General features: G+C 33.7%; 1 protein-coding gene across 1 annotated transcript; it reads left to right on the forward strand.

Moving 5' to 3' along the window:
- The first annotated feature begins 3633 nt into the window (after positions 1-3633).
- LOC133180782 (uncharacterized) lies at positions 3634-18379 on the forward strand. Its single transcript, XM_061315243.1, has 2 exons — positions 3634-3715; positions 17049-18379. Exons 1-2 carry the CDS (start codon positions 3678-3680, stop codon positions 18124-18126), a joined length of 1116 nt encoding a protein of 371 aa, XP_061171227.1. The 5' UTR covers positions 3634-3677; the 3' UTR covers positions 18127-18379.

Consider the following 18379-nt stretch of genomic DNA (forward strand, 5'->3'; position numbering starts at 1 on the left):
CGACAAGAAAATAACATTATAATTATTTTTTTATTTGGTATTGTTTAAGAAAATCTCCAAAAATAAAAAGAATTATCTGACCAGGTCTGCACCATGCAGACACCAGTTCAAATAAATGCATTATAAACTATGTCGTTTTCTTTTTAATTATTATGGAAATGTTTATCCCCCCCCCCCACACACACACACACAAAATGTTTGAAAGCAAGTACCTCAAAATTGAACTGAACAAATACTGAGTATATCACATGAGTTAACAATATCAAAATTTGTCACATTTTACAATCTGAAGTTCTCCAAACATTTGGTGATCGAATATATATAGACAATAAGCCAAATAAAATTGATTCTTTTTTTAAAAAAAAGGCTTATATCATTAAATGGTTTAGGTTTATTTAATTACATGTACCTATTTGAAATCATGACTTCAAGTAAGAGGGACATTTCTTTACGGGTTCAACACAAATTTAAAATTAACTTTTTTAAAAAAAAAAAAAATCTATTTGTTTTTAATTGAGAGCAACGTGTTTATAAAAAATGTAAAGTTGTATAGCTAAAATCAACGAGAGAGAGAGAGAGAGAGAGAGAGAGTCGGTAAACTTTAATGAAATCGAAATCGCAAAACTTTTTGCAATACAGCAAGGACAGGAGAACATTTACCCTAGACATACCACCGTCATAATCTCACGAATATTTCTTCTGTATTGCCCGGAATTTTTTAATCTCCGGAAAAAAATTACAGAAAATGCAATTAACCTTCATAGTGGCAACTTTTTTTTGCACAAGTGCATCTGATACTTGACTTAATTCAATAATAGGGTCTTATTATGTACAGTTAAGTGCCTTTTATATCTTTATTTATCCAAAAACTCCCGAAGCGATCCGAACACATTTGAATTTTGAACTTTCTTGTCCACGTGTAATCCGATCTAAAGAGCCATTAGGAGACATTTTTTATGACACCAATTGTGAGCCCTAGAGAATTTTTCTCACTCCATCACCGCCCCCATCCTTCAAATTTATCATTAGTGTTAGACATTAATTTCTCTAATGGCACTTACTCCCCGAGGCCCCACCGACACAGTACGAGTACCCAATGACGAGGTATCGTCAAAGTCGATATATATATATGTATAAGATCAAGATGCAACATAACTCAATATTTTGATGACCCTAAAATACAAGGTGCTCTCTTCTGTTTGAGGATTATAAATCTCCTGTGCTCCTAACTCCATTTTAGAAAATTTGTCGGATTCCTCAAGGTAGGTAGTTTGTACTTGCTCTTTATTTTTAAGACATTCTTTGTGATTGTTTTTCTTCCTATAAAGCATTGATTTTATAAATGCATCTGTCAAATTCTGTAATCTTAAAAGCTTGATAATTCCATAACAGTGCGGCACTCTATTACACTAACGACATTTCATGCATATGTAGATCTACCTGTTTACAAACTGATCGGGGGGGGGGGGGATACATGGTACCACTTTGATGGAATGGGGGAAGGGTGGACTATTGGCATATAGCATACATGTACATGTACTACCCAATGTTAAGGGGAAAATATATTTATCGTTTGTTTTTAGAGTTATATAATGATACGTTAAAAATAAAATGTGTCTGTTGGATACAAAATTTAGGTGCTCTGCTGAAATTTGGAAAAGGAACAATTTTATCGTAGATCTAGCTGTAATTCTATTATCAACATATTTTACAAAATAAAACTCACAAATATCTTTGCCTTGTCTTTGCGTGGATCCAAGAAGTATTTGAAACGTGGGGCGAAATCCTTCAAACAAATGGGGAATTTACAAGCGCACTATATGACGATGAAAACTTTGGGGATGGGAGGGGGGGGGGTGAAATAAAGTGCAAACCTGTATTTGTCATAGATATAAAGAGTTTTTAATTTACTTTGTGGATCGAAAACAATTTTAAATTTATGTAGCATACAAGATACAAATTAAGTATTTTATTTCTAAAAATCATTGTCCAAAAAAGCCAAATAAAATATATAAAATTTAATCATTAGTGCCCTCACAGATTAAAATTACAGAAAGCCTAAGGTACAATGAAATTTTTGCATAATAAAGATATCATTTTTAAAATAAAAATAGAAGAGGGTAGGACTATACCCCACCCAACCACCCGCCAGCTCCCCCTGGATCCGCGCACGCATTTTCTCCTGTTAGGGCACTTTTAAAGTGTAGAACTTTTAAGTTCAATAAACCCATCAAGATTGTGCGACAAATGAGAATTTCGTAATCGAAACGCCATTTTCAAACAATAAAAGTAGCGTGTATGAGTGTCATAAATTGCGGTCCTTGGCGATATTGAGCCCGTGAAGGAGATGTAGAGAGCGCCATTGATGGTCTAAGTCAACAGAAAATCGGCCGTAGCCCGGTAGTAAAGCGAAATACAGAAAATTTAACCATCCGACTAACCCGATCCGGGGCTGATTCTGAAAGTTTGCAAATCGCATAAGCATTAGAAGTGACTTTTTATTGACTCTGTTTCTCCGAGAGAAGATCGCAATGGCTATATAACTAACATATTACTTAACCAAGGGAAATTAAGTAACAAAGGAATAACAGGCTTTTAAAGAGAGTAAACATTGTTTGACCAGAAAGCACGGGTATTTCAGCGAGTTTATTTCCCTTTTTGTATTATTTGTGATTTAATTACTGCTATGAAAATATTTGCTTTGTGAGCGAGATACGAGTGTGATGAGATATGTCTATGTTAAATCTAAATCTGAAGGGAAACGCTTAGTGTTTGATCTGTGGCAATGAAGGTAAACTCCCTTTATCATTACTTTCGGTCAATTATCTTTAATTATAAGTACTTCATATTTCAATCAATTTTACACTCGTTATTATGTTTTTATGAGTGGGGGTGGATGGAGGGGGGGATTAAATCGATTGAATTGTATAAGAAAAAGAAGTTAAATTTCTGGGTCCCGATCTACAGAACTTCGACTAAGACCTAAATGTAATTTTGCAAATAAAATTCTTTTTTACATTCATTTCAAAATGGTTTTTCTGGTTTTCAAACAGAGAGGTATTTTTATGCAAGCAGTTATTAACAGAATCATTGATTTTGAGAGATTTTACAATAAACTAAAATTTTTGGTTTTAGTCTCAGGTTCTTTTGTTAAACTGGTGCGTATTCTTTAAGTTAGTTGATGGTTATCTGGAAACAGCACATTGGGTTCTCCCTAGTCAGATAAAATAAAGTCAAGAAAAAAAAAGTAATTATACTGGGTCGATTGCGTAATGTTAGACGCAGGCAGGTGGCATTAAACTGAACAGAAGTGTGGCGTAGACCGGATATCCGACATACTGAATAGATGTCAAGATAACGCATAGATCTCGCAAGGTCCGAGAGAACACGAGAAGCAGCACTTCCTTCAAGTTTCCAATTCTTTTTTACACGCTTAGTTACAAAATGAAAGCCCACAACATTGGCATGTTATTTTTTCACGATATTTCCGCATTTACAGGCACAGCAGGGGTCCATTTCTAGATCTGAAAAATAGAACCAACATTTTTTGACATTCTGCTTTGGATTTGGTCAAGATTGTGGTTCCAGAGGTCAGCGATTGCTGCATTTACACTTGGTTACAAGGATTTATACCTCCTCCCCAAACCAACGACAGCAAGAAGAACAGGACCCTCAATATGGCTGTCACGGTGTCCTCCCCGCGGCGACCTTCCAGGTAAGACACGAGATCACCTAAAAGTGTCCTTAAGGGGAGTGGGGTGGCGTGGGGGGGGGGGGGAGGGAGTAATAGTTAGATTACTACAATGCTGTCGTTTTAATTTAATTATTTTTATTTGAAAATCAAAATTAGTTTCATTTTTATTTATTATTTATTTTACTTATTTTAATTTTCAAATAAAAATCAGTAGACGACAATGCATATAAGTATAATTACTGAATATTTCACTCCAGGCAATTTTTATTATTTATTTTTTAAGTCACAACCAAGGTCTTTTAGTTTTTTTTTTCAGGTTTTATGCATTCACTCAACATTACGTATAAATAAATGTACTATATATGAATTTAATACCAATGAAAAATCAATAGTTACTTGTAACGAATCATCTTAACAGAGATTAGAAACATTTCATAGAAAAAAAATCATCAGGCGCCGATATCCTCTAAGTACATACATTACTATCGGTGTGAATTTATAATTGAATTCATTATTTGCTTCATTCGTATATAAATGGACAATTTCCACAACATGCAAAGCTTAGGATTAATACCATCCAGCAAATTAAATACACATCTATTACACATTTTCTGAAAGAATTAAACATCTCTTAAAAGAGTATCCGTATTATTTAGTAAAGGCCATGGGGGTGTTTAACCAAGGAGAGACGTGAAATAGGTACCATTGAATAAGTCCAACGGAGTAAATATCATCTCCTAATCGTAAAAAAAGGTTAAAAAGATTGTACATTATAATAAATGTTTACATGACGTGATGGAAATTAAGAAGAACAGATGAGGAAGTACAGAGACTAAATAAAAAGGAGAGAAAGAAAGAGAGAGAGAGAGAAAGAGGAAATACAGAGGCTAAATAAAAAGGAGAGAGAGAGAGAGAGAGAAAGAGAGGAAATACAGAGGCTAAATAAAAAGGAGAGAAAGAGAGAGACAGAAAGAAAGAGAGGAAATACAGAGGCTAAATAAAAAGGAGAGAGAGAGAGAAGAATTACAGAGGCTAAATAAAAAGGAGAGAGAGAGAAGAATTACAGAGGTTAAATAAAAAGGAGAGAGAGAGAGAGCATAGTGCTTATATCTGTGTAAGAAATATATGTATTGGGTTTGCACTCACTAGTATAGGTGTCATTTATTCTCCTAAAAAACATAACAATAAGGGGGAAAAAATGTTAAAGACTGGCAGAAGTTTCTGATGTTTGATTCTCTTTTTACCCGAATAAAATCAAACTGATTGCATTATTGAAAATGGGAAAAAGTAAATTTCTACATTGTTTCGCATTAGCTAAGTGAATCATAGATGTTTAAAATCATTTGTATACTGGGCGTGTTTGACCTTCATGTACTTCATAACAATGGCCCAGTCCAATTAATCTCCTCGTGTTGACACTTGCTAATGATTCTGTTAATTTTTTCTGAGTTATCACCTGATTTTATACAATTCTAAGGTGTGATAAAACTGTAAGTAATAATTCTTGCTTTATGGTGCTGTACTGAACGACAGGTGCGCGCAGATAAAATCCCGCCGTTTATCGAACTGGGAGGAAAATGATGTAATTCTGAAATGAAGGCATCCATTTAAAGATTAAAACATCTCGAGTTTTTGTATATTTGCTAACGAGAACTTCAAAAACCCAACTTATGTTCGATAATCAACAGGACACTTAGAATGAGTTCTGCTTTAATGGCCAAACTTGCGTGTGTCGCTAATTACATCTTGAGACTCATTTTCCCCTTCAGTGAATTTTTTTCCGAGAATTTCCTTTAAGTTCCTGGACTCTTCTCGTGACTGGTTAAAGTTAGTCAAGATTCCGGGATCCTAAAACAGCAGAACTGTGAACAGAAAATCAGGTGACGAAGTCAACTTACAAAGCTGGAGGAGATACATAGATAACGGGGGTCAACAAAATTTTCTAAAACTCAGAATTATAATTAGAAAGTTGTCATGGTAGCGGAATGTTCCGGTCTCTCGTATCGTAATTATCCCCCTTGCTTCCGGTGTCAAAATAAGGAATTCGTGAAACCCATCAAATTGAATGCATTTCGCGCAGGGTAAGTTAAATTCACACCAGTAGGGTCTTCTCTCTCTCTCTCTCTCTCTCTCTCTTAGTTGCAGAACTGTACCTCTCTGGTTGAGAAAATTTTCAACCAAAGAGCTACTGTTCTGCAACTATGATTCTCTCTCTCTCCCTTCAAAGCACCTTTAATATGCATCAGTGAATGAGTGCATGGTTGTAAAACGCCTGTATTTTTTTCTTTTTAAGACATGATTATATTTGGCCTATAAAATGGATGTTTATTGCATTGTGCATCTTATATATTACTTGGGTATTGCTCTCAGTAAATATCTTTCACTATAAATGTGATAATTTTTGTCCCGCATAAGAAACGCCCTCTTCCTTAGCTTCTTGTTTTCGTAGTTTTTTTTTTTTTATTAAAGTAAGGTGGGGGTTGGTGTCGGAGGATGAGGTACAGGAACTTGTTTTGTATGTAGGACAACCCCAATTTTTCTTTCCACAGCCACTTTAACAGGGACTTCCGAATTTTTCATTCTGAAGTCTCTGGTTTTATCCTATGTCTTGTTAAAGTAGGTTAATGATTGATAAGTTAACAAGTAGAGCTTTTTCAAAAAGCTTAATACCGTCTTTACCAACAACCTTTAACAGTAAATTAAACTGACCTAAACCTATCAGGCCGTATAATTCTTGAAATTTCTTGGCTTTGTACTTCTTCATTAGTTTTTTCTGACATAAGCTCTACCAAGTGAAACGTTAACAGATGCTCGGCAGTCTACGTAAACTTCGACTCTGCTGCTGAAATCATTCGGCAAACCTCGGCTGATTCCGTCACATTTGTGATATGTAGATGAGGTACGAATCCGAGTGCTGCCGAGATTAGAAAGACAGTGCAAAACAAAGGGAAAAAAGAATACATACAAGCTGTAAAGCTTGCATACAATAAAGATCAATTTTGTTAACAATGAAAATATGGACACGTTTTTGGTAATTGCTATAAAAAAAAACTAGCATGTTAAATCTAATTAATTAGTGCCAATATCCACTGTTCGTTTTGTCATATTTTTTTACGATTGAAAATCTTGAAAAATTGTTAAGTCTTTCGAAAATTAGATCATCAGAAAATTATCTTGCCTTGAACAGCATTTCAACCAATGAAATAATCGAAAATTTTCTCATCATGCAATTTCTACCAATCACAAAAGAAAGGAAGTGCATAGTCCGAAGACTCTAAAATACTTCAACTCTGTATACCGTCTTCCAAGGAAGACGGTAAACGCGGTTTGAAGTTGGCGTCTGAACTGAGTTAGATACCTTGTGGAAAGAAAAAGTAGGGGTGCCCAGTATACGAAACAAGAACGTGTGGGTTAAGATGTCGAAGGATTGGTAGGGTGAGGGACATTTTCTTTTTTTGTCTTGGATTTGAAATTTACCGGGTGACAGTAATTATATATAAAATCTACATGACAATTTCCTAATATGTATTCCTGACCATTTCTGCCGAAATGTTTCCATTATATGTTGAACAAAATCCCAAATATTATTGTCTTTTCCACGGTGGCATTAAAACAAATGAGGGGACTGTAATTATTTCCTTTTTTTGTTTATTGACCTCGAATTTTAGGTTAAAATATATTACATAGACTTAATGCAAGGGTGAACTTGTATTCGTTGAGAAGCTCTTCCCTTCTCTCTCTCTCTCTCTCTCTCTCTCTCTCTCTCTCTCTCTCTCTCTCTCTCTCTCTCTCCAGCACCAGAGATACTAGATATAAAGTGGACTAACTACATGTAGTTAATGATACAAATCTTGAATGCAGGAAGCGGAAATGAGATGAGAACATGAATCTTCCTGATGTGTTCTGATTTGTGTGAAGTATTACGAGATTCGACGATTTCTGATGGAGAATCGATCAAGAAAAAAAGGACTTATTACGTCACTTCTTTTATTTCTGTTCTTCTACTTCATTAACAAGAACATCTCTAGAAGCGATTTATGATAAATAGATTCCGTAATCATCCGTATCTGTAATTATTTCCGGAATTCAAACCCGTTCTTCGTTATTTAATGCGAGCCTTGGTCTCTAGAATTTATTCTGCTACATTAATTTTGCGAATAAATCAACGTTTTCAGATTACGCAGTGATAAAGAAAATTCGACGATTTATTTTTATTACGATAAACTCTCAACAGATTCTGATAAGGAACAATAAGTTAAGTCTCCTGGGATTATACCCATATGTGAAGAATCATTGTGTGTGTTGAAACAGTTAAAAAAGAAAAAAAACTACACTGACACTGTCGAGTTTACCGTGTCTGTTACCTGATCGTAGTTAAGAATGAACGACATTTCTGCTGATTGATAAATTGAATTGAGTTGCGCCAGATTAAGATCATTGCCCCCCCCCCCCCCCAAAAAAAAAATCTTAAAAATCTTGAATCTTGCTACCAGATTCATGTTTAGATAATAAAAAATAACCACATAAGTTTATTTTTATTTTATTTTATTCTTTTTTTCAAGATTTTCCGCTATCGTACCATAGAATGATTTAAACTCCATAGACTTGTAAGGCGAGTGGCAAAAAAGTGCTAATTTTGAAATCTAGTTTCTTAATATTTCAGGAATTTGATACTTGCATATTATGTACAACCAAAATTGGTTAAAAAATATATCCTATAATGTACACATCTATTTTTTTTTAATTTGTAGTAAGAATCTTGAAAAGGGGAAAAGCTCAAGTCGACTTTATATGTCAACATTGTGTATTGTGTGTGTGTGGGGGGGGGGGGGGGGGAGGTATGCAGTGGAGGGGGTAAACTGCTTAGTAAGAGTATTCTACTGGAATGTTTCGAAAGCTCTCTTGTTTCGTTAAACGTTTGCCTTGATTTATCCATATGACATGACATTGGTATTTTGGTATTTTAAATAATATCTTGATTCAAATTCCAATATATATATATATATATATATATATATATATATATATATATATATATATATATATATATATATATATATATATATATATATTGCATGATGCGTATCATTCAGACAAACATTGAAAAGTCTAAACTGCAAAATAATGAATTTTAACAAAAAATATATTTGAAGTTTTAACACAAAAAATATAATTTATCTGTGTATTTTTCTTTTTTGAAACTATTAACATCATTATGGGGAATATGGTCCACTTGACCATGAAGTTGATATGATTTTTTTTTCTGGCATTCAACTAAGGCACATATATTAGGGGACGTTTGGATATCCATTATTTTTAGAAAGACAAGATAATATTTGTTTAAGGTCGGGTTTTGACAACAACAACAAAAACAAAACAAACAAAAAACAAAAAAACAAAAAAACAAAAAAACAAAAAAAACAAAAAAACAAAAAAACAAAAACAAAAAAAAAACAGTGTTTGTGAATAAGGTGCGATAGTCAGATAAGGATATTATCTTAGAATATATGTATACTGCCGTAACAAGAACAACAACTCTTTTTATTTTTAGCATCAGTTAAGAAGCAGCAGTTAAGGGACTTGGTTTCTCTGACATAGTATACTGTGTATATCTTTTGAAACTGTATGTAACTCGGGTTTTATTTTTGTAACACGGAATGTAATTTAAACTTTCGTGCTTGAAAATGTCTTTTTATCAATTATTTGGTTTGTATTCTTAAATTTCTCTTAAAGATGTTTTCTCTTTCTCATTAATGCAACTTGCAATTGTATTGCATTGTTTAAAGTGAATATATGAATGAACAAATGTATTGAACCCATCCCGTGGACGCTATGAATATTCATTATTATCTGTTTACAATGGAAACCGATGTTTTATTCATCTTTCATTTTAATCATAAAAAGCCAGTTATCGATTGATTGCTGAGTTCATGTAAATTATGCATCAAAGAGTGCATTAAGTGTCCCACGTTTGACGGAAGTGCATAATTAATTAAATATGCGACTCCTCACCAATTTCCAAACGCAAGATAAAATAAAAAAAAAAATCAGTAATTTTCCTAAGTTCCTTTTGTAAAAAATGTAAAATTATGCAAAATCACAGTTAATTAATTAGGAATCGCTCCCTTTATCAGACAAGCAATTAAGGACCCTCTATACACTGATGAAATATGTTTTTTGGACTTTGAGAAAATTACATAGTGTAGAGGGGGATTTCTGAACTTAACTCACTCATTTTTAATTTAGGTAGCGTGTCTTCTTTATGCGGGAAAAATCTTCAAAGACAATGAAGTAATGATAAAGAAAAATCGCTCTTGCTTACTCAAGTGGAGAAAATACATGCAAATACAGTTTTCAATTATATTATCTAGGTCTAATAAATGGTTTAGAACACTTTATTTTAAATTATGTCACACAGTGATGACTACAATTTATTCCATGTTTTGTCAAATGGTGGGTCAGTCTTACTACACAAAAGTACCCTTAAATTAGGGTGCAGTGTAGAGAGGGTACTTAATCGTATATCGTTTTTATTTACTTTCCTTCATAGACGATATGTATTTTACTTTACTTTGTAGAACAATATTTACATTAAATATACCATTTTTTCCTGGGTAAGATTTCTTTATAACAGAGCTGAAAGTCAGTTTCCCATGACCTCAAACAAAATGGATATTATAGATATAATTTGTAAAACAAGCAATCAGACTTTTATGAGAATAAAATTAAAAGAAATGTTTAAGAACCTAAATCTTTTTGCTATATTTTTTTGGAGAAAATTATAGTAAAAGTTTGCGCATGATAAAATATGGTGTTCCAAATAACAAAACAGAAAACTAAAGGTGTACTAAATATATTTTCTATGCAGTTTAAAAAAAATCCATCAACTTAAATGATTATCATCTGAAAAAAATTCGTTTTTTACCAGAACCAGGGTGAGTAAAGTCCGAGCTTTGACCAACATTTTGTGTTTTGTCAATCTTTATGGCCGGTGCATGGTTCATCCTGTCGGGTAACTCTCTTCCAGCAATGTAACACTCGTTGAAAAGTTCCGGTTAAAAAAATACACAATTATTACACGCTTTTAATGAAAGCTTAAGCTTGTGTTCCCATATGCACCAGGCTGAATATCTCAATTGTATATATTATGAAAAACATAGAAAAGCATTAAGTAGACTCAGATTATCTTCACATTGTTTACGTATTGAGTCTGGTAGATATGAGCAAAAATGTCTTATAAGTGAACGAAAATGTGTATTTTGTACATCTAACGAAATAGAAGACGAATATCATTTTGTTTTAATATGCAAGTTTTATGTTGAGTTAAGAGAAAAATATATTAAAAAATATTTTTACGCAAGACCTAGTATGGTAAAATTAATTGAATTACTTAATTCCGACTCAGAAAATGTACTTAAAAAACTTGGGAAATACGTGTTTGAATGTTTTAAAAAGAGGGAAAACTTTACTCTAAAGCAAGATTAATAATAGGAGATACTGCTGTATAGTTCTTCTTTCATATATGTATATTTCAAGTTATGTTATAAAGCACCTGTGTAACACCTGTTGACCAATGTTTATATTATAAAACTAATGTTATACTTCTGTGGCAATATATGTAATGTATACGCCAATAAAGATACTACTACTACATGTTAAGAAATGAGGGCTTGAGAAGGCGAAACTTCAGTAAAGTCGAGAGAGAGATGGGTAAGAATTTCAGTATCAGTTTCACATGCGCTGTATCAGATGGAGGTTCTATTTTCCCTTCGAAATTGACAGAAATTAGTAACAATCTCCACAACAAAGAAATTAGTCATATATATTCTTCTCTCTCTGTGTGTGTGGGTAGTTTAGATAAAGTGATGTCTGTCTGTACAATTTGTTCTCTCTCTCTCTCTCTCTCCCTCTCTCTCTCTTAGTGGGTGGTTTAGATAAAGTGATGTCTGTCTGTATAATTTGTTGTAAATCGATCAATAAATAACCAGAAAAAATAGGACCTGAGAATTGCGTAACGTGCCAATTAAAAGCGGCTTTAATTGATCATTAACATGGTATTTACAGTGGGAACGGAAATATGTTGACAATGCTTTTAAAATCAATCAATGCCTTTATATGAATTTTTTACAGACTGCACGGAAATGCTCAATCCTATAGCACGGCATTTAGCGCTATTACTCTGTATAACTGTAGCATGTCAAGCCCCCCCCCCCCCCCATCCCAACACACACACACACACACACAATACAAGTGGTTTCACCTCTTATCAAGTTTAACTTGAACATGTTTTTATTTTAAGCTTTTCCAAAAGCACTCACTGTAAGGACTGAAAATCTGTTTCTTGAGAAATAAATGCTTTTATCAATTAATCAATTAAGACTATCAATTACGTAAGTAAACTCGTTTTTCTCTCAGTGATTCAAAATCACACATATCCCCATTAAAATAATATCGGAGATGAGTCTGTTCATTGGGGGGGGGGGGGGAGGTATTAATACTTAATTGTGAAATTAATATTTTCTGCAACGCACTGCATCATTGTAGATTTTTTTCTTACCATTAGGTAGATCTCATGTTCACTTTATGTAAATCTATTAATTTTTTTAAAAGAACAAAATGAAAATACTTTATAAGTTAGAAGAAATTCTCTGCTGGAAACCACTTCTTGTTCATATTTCTCAAGTATGTACAGGAATGAACTAAAGTATATAAATTTATACATTTGTCACTTTATTTTGAAACGATTTGTTGTCACAGTTCGAGAAATGGCCTCTTCTTCGTTTGTTTAATGTCGTCGATGATTGAAGTTTCGTTTGACCTTTTTATCTGTGGTGATCGATTTGTTGTCGAGGACTGCCTGCTCCCCCCTGGGGGGTCCGATATTCAGGGGGGATTACCTTAATCCACGATAACGGAATTGATTTTAGTTTCTTAATAAAATCCACAACTCGGGTCTGATTTGGTGTGATACAAGTAAACGTGTATTTAGAGAGTCGTATATCTTGAAAACTTAAACAAGAAAGATCCTGCAACTGATTTCTGTTTAAAATAAACATTCACGTGATTTATTCTCTAGTATTTCTTTCTTCCGTTTAAACTTCAGACTTCTTTATCTTTATATTTATGGTGGCTTTTTATTTATTTATTTTTTTAATAATTGGTGTGCATTTGAAGTGGTCAGCATTCGTTAAAACTTACGTATGCAGGACCGGTACAACAACCATGTTCCAAGTGAAAACATAAAAATCTTTTTAACCAAAATTAAAGTTAAAATTTCCAAATGACAAGGGAATTGAATTTTTCTGTGCTTTTTACCAACATTCTTGAATTTTATGACTACATGTATATGAAGATTTGATAGAGGATAAGCAAACAATCTAGTTTGCAAAATGTCGTTTTTTTTTTCTATAACTGTAAAACATGATACATGTATATCATTGTCCAACCTTTTTCCGATTTAAATTAAAATTAAAATTGAAAGGGTATAGAACCTTGGATCAAACAGGGCCTTTAAAGCTTTGGTTTTCCTAAACTTATGCAAAGCTTTATAGAAACAAACAAATCAAACAAAATTATAAGCTAAACTGGTTTAAGAGAAATTTTGTATCTTGAAAAATGTTTATGAAAAACATTTTACAAGAATTTAAAACGTTTATCTATTCTTAATTATCAAAGCAAGAACCCGATTAAAATCAGATATTATGTATATTAATGTTTTCTCTAATTCTTGTGTTTAGCTGCAGAACTGTAGCGTTATGGCTTTATATTTTAATCTTTGACTTTGTTTATCAAGATCTATTTATCTGACTAAAAGCTATAAAGGAGTTTTATAAAGTTATTCAAAGTATTCACAGACAGCTACAGACAGACTGACGGACAACTGGGCTTCAGTCTTCAGAACTAAAACCTTTTATGGTATGTTAATATGCTGTTCTTAAATAAAGAAGCTTGCTTTTCTAAGGTATAACCTGCAATCCGCGGAGTCTATTGATTTCGAAGACAAACAGACAATCAAAGAGAATCAGTCCTCCCCCTTCACCTGAGAAATTTTACACGTGTTTTCCTGTGTACTTCCGTAAATCGTTTGTTTTAGATATTAATCCATTTAAAGATCCTATGTTTATCCTGTTGACTTCTTGTCTTGGAGCTTTTACAGAAAAACAAGCTCATTATAAGGACTAAAGCTGATGTTAGGGGACACAGTCCACACAAAATGGAATCCGAGTCAACAGACTTGGAATCAAGGCTGCCTGATTTTGGCAGACGTCCCTGTTTATATGTCTCGATGACACACCCTAAATGGCACAAATGACGGCCTTGATTGCTGCAAGAAAGAAGAAACAATGCGCCTTTGTATTATTGAATGCTGTTAATGCACCGTGTTATTGAACCAATGTCAATTCAGGCCTTGAGTTGTAGAAGAAATAGAGACTTAGCTTCCGTGACGACACCTGGGAAAAGTGAAACGAACCGGAAACACGGAAGATCTCACGAGATGATTGCCTCGCGATATTTTGCGGATGGTTATATTGATGGCGACAGCTGAAAGATGAATTAACTCATCTGCACTGAGTCGTGCTATAAGTTGATTGTTTTTACGATGTGAAAAGAAAGTAGCTGACGCGTGTTAGATCTAGTGACTATTACTGTAGTGTTGTTCGGATTGGATTATAAAAAAAAAAGACTTGGAAAGTAAGTCTTGGATTCCTCGTTTTACACCAATTCAATACAGGTGATATTTTTTGCTTGAATAAATTAAAAATCTTGTAAAATATAAAATAATTTAAAAATCGAATGGCTTGTAATCGGTATATATCTATGCTTTTATTTGCCTTTGTTATCGTGAATAAAACAAATCGCGACTGATGCACTCTTGAAAAGTATTTCATCTGCATCTTATTGCGGAAATTAGTACTCATTTAAATACTAATCTAAATTAGAAAAAAAAATTGAAAAAGTGCCCATATTCAAAGGACAGATTGATCTACTTGGCGTGACTACTTTGGTCGTATCGTCCGTTACATCAGAAATGTACTGTTTCGCCTCTGTCGAACTAGATCTTTATTTTTTGTCGAACGTGGAATTCGAAACTAAGGGAAGATCGTAAAATTCAGATATAATTCACATCGTACCGTTGTGTCTATGTTTGTAATTAAACTTTTGAATTGTATCATTTAATCAGTTACTAATACACGTATATCAGTTTCGCATTTTTACTTTTAAAACAAAAGGCAACGTTTAAAAATAAAGTCCTCGCTTGTTGTTGTTAACGTTGACGTTTTTAAAACATCTTGATAATTAAGGGAATATTTAGTCTTATTGGATCATCACAAACTGTAAGTCTTGCAATTTATTTTTTGGTCAGCCCAAACGAATTCTTCATTTTTCCTGCATTTTCTCTGCCCTATAGAATCATTAAAAACTATTTTATCTTAAAGAGTTGGCATACAAATTCATTATGCCGATTCTAAATAAATAAAATGTTACGGTGAAAAGCAAAGCGATGTTAATTTTTAAAATTCAGTTTGGCGGCTCTGAAATTTTACAAAATATGGGAAATTCTCATTTATTTTGACGCATACGCTTGGAGATGTCATTCATTACCAGAGCTTGTTGGTAAACAAAAAATCCCTGATTATTCATAATTAAAAAGGCCCTTAAATGGCCACACGTGGCCCCGAAAGACAAATGGGTAAAACCAGTCCTACGAAGACTCTGTCAAATTACGTTAACATTTTTTGTCCTGTCTTTAAAAGAGGGGGAAAAAAAACAAACTCGCTAATAATCTAAAGATTTACTTCAGTCCTATTCTAGTCCTGTATAATTACAAGGAATTTCTTTTAACAACTCATCAAAATTTACAACAGAAAATGCTACATGATTTTAAAGAAAAAGACCGTAAAATTCAGAAAACCTTAGATGAGTGACGTGTGTACAGCTGAATAAACATTCACACGGACCGCCCGAACTTGATCTTATAACCGGCAATGTTAATTAGATCTCATTGCTGATTAGGAAATCAACATTTAATTGTCTTTCTGTCTTCTCATTATTAACAGCCCACGTAACCGAATACATGGTCGTGAAACGCTCTGACATTAAATAATAATAGAAAAAGCATTCGGGTAAACAAATGGAATATTTAACGAAATGAAGTGAAAATATTTTAGCGATTTGACATTTCTGTAATGGGGGATAAAGCGTGTGTGTGTGGAGACGGATCTGTCTGTAATTTGGGTTCTTTTGTTAATTTATGACTGTGATTTTTCTACCGAGTGGCAAACTGTACTCTGCTGCATGGATTTTAACTTTGTTCAATATAATAGGAAAAAAACTGGAGAGAGAGAGAGAGAGAGAGAGAGAAAATAATAAAAATCATTTTGAAACAAGCAATTGGTCTCAAAACGAATATACAACTTGAAATAATAATATAATGCTTGAAAAAAAAATTCCGTAACAAACTGCATGTTCGTTGATTTTCACATTCCACAACATCATGCCTTGGTCAGCACGCCGACATTTACTGTATACAGTTTATGTTATGGGGCACCGAGAATTTCGTTATCAGCTCTATATAATACTCAATATTTCATAAAGTCAAACAAAAAAGGTCGGAACTGCCGCTGTCTAAGCGTATGTTTGATCCGGGTATTTAAATAATTTTGTCGGGTATAAACTATCATTTATTAATTTGTTGAAGCAGACGATATTTTTATGACGTATCTATATAGAACATATAAGCGGATAATTAACGGTCTTTGGTGAATGTATACCGTCATTGATTAGGACATTTACTAAGTATAATTTTTGATAAAAACAAAGCAAGTGTTTGATCTTGAAATGCTTTGTTTTATGAAATATTTAATTGACATCTTTCATTTTGGTTCAGAATGATTTAATAAATCTGAACATGTTTTTCTTCGTTTTCCTCAGAACAAATTATCAGAGGTAAAATTTCAGATATGTTTTGACATTTACCGGAAATCGTAATTAATTCTGTATAATTACCGTCCTTGTGTATCGTTTTATTTTTTTTCGTGGCGACATGAAACCATTTCCAATGTTTTACCTTAATCAAAGATCTGATACGTTCAATATGATAAACAAAAGGATTTTACCTGAGGCCGCGCGTGCGTTTGTGATATCAAAGATTGCCGACCTATACCTAATAAAGTGATTAAAGTTAACTTAGATTTTTAGAAATTAAAGTCAAAAAGATCAATAACAAATTCAGGAAAAACGAGGTTATTGATCAATATGGGGGATTCGTTTTATCAGACGAGTACATTTTCATTAAAGGGACGCTATTTATCATTGTTGTCAAAATGGTCACCATGTCTCTGTATAATTTCAGCTTCACTCCGCTCGTCCAGAAGCCACGACCCCAAACGTCACATCCGTTACATCACCAGTCATTCGCAGCGTCCCCTAGGATCCGGTCTGCTGTTGTAACGATGCCGAGATCTCACGTGAGTATCGCGAGATTCTATGATTGGTCAGAAGATTTGGGAGAATGTGTGTCCGTATCCAAGTTCTATAGAGACCTGGCTGTGGCCTCACAAAAACACGACAAAGTCAGGGCCAGACACAAATGCTCTTCTAATGGCGCTCACGTGAATCCAGGGCGCATGTTTCTCCGGGATAAAGCCGGGCTAACGAAAGGAGAAAGGGAGATAATCGAAGGGATTTATAGAAACCGGGGCGACCTTCCAAAGGAATCGGAAAATTTTAAATCTTACAATTTTAAGGATGAATGGGATTTCGTCAGAAGTCATAAAGACGCTTGGATGATTGGGAAACAGCTACAAAGACAAGATCTGAAATGTGACCCGAGTTTGCACCTTAAAGTTCCTGAACATTTATTCAGTCGATTAAGTGAAAATAAATCAAACTCATCCGGAGAGATGTGTAAAATTTGTGATGCCAATCTTTTAAATGACTCAGATTTTGATGAAAATAGAACCTGTTTTCATTGGAAGTCGAATTATCCAACAGCGCCACCTACAACACCGGATACTGATACACGGGAATTTGATTTTCCAGAACAAACGCAAATAAAAAAGAAATCCATCCAAAGATTCAAATACGAACAAGAGAAACAATCTGATGATCAGAGGTTGCGTGTTGTAAAAAGTGTGGACGAATCATTGCTCACTCCTAGATCACGTGACAAATCAGACAAAAAGAAATTATTCGTCAACGTGTTCCTACCCAGAATTCCGTCGGATGCTACTACGCATGACTACCCCTGGATTGTGGATAGCAGGACAAGTAGTTTTTTGACAGATTATAGTCGTAATGGCACGACTCCAAGAGTTTGTAAGACAAAGAACGAGTCTGCTTCTTATATGAATGCACTCTCTGTTGCTCGCAACCAAAACCAGACTTCAAAATCGCAACATTTGACTTCAAATAGCACTGGCTATGATTGAAACATCGTGTGCATTGGTGAAAGATTTTATTGTTTATTTATTATGATGTTATTTATTTTATTATTTGAATTATTCAAATGCTTCTTTACTTGCCAATATGTTGAAAGTTGATACATGTATTGATTACTAAGCTCTAGTCAGCGAAAATTATGAGGAAAATTTTCAGTAAATTCCAATGTTTCCTTTGTAATTTCATAAAATTTTAAAATTGAAAATTAGTTCCTACTATTTGTAAAATTTATATTTTTTCACG

This window comes from Saccostrea echinata, unplaced genomic scaffold (assembly GCF_033153115.1).
Source record: "Saccostrea echinata isolate AGI-Se365-2 ecotype Australia unplaced genomic scaffold, CSIRO_AGI_Sech_v1 ptg000007l, whole genome shotgun sequence".
In the NCBI taxonomy this organism is placed as follows: domain Eukaryota; kingdom Metazoa; phylum Mollusca; class Bivalvia; order Ostreida; family Ostreidae; genus Saccostrea; species Saccostrea echinata.

Coding starts and splice junctions, on each gene's coding strand:
- LOC133180782 (XM_061315243.1), top strand. CDS start 3,678: ATGGCTGTCACGGTGTCCTCCCCGCGGCGACCTTCCAG. Junction 3,716..17,048: donor TCCCCGCGGCGACCTTCCAG/GTAAGACACGAG, acceptor GTATAATTTCAG/CTTCACTCCGCTCGTCCAGA.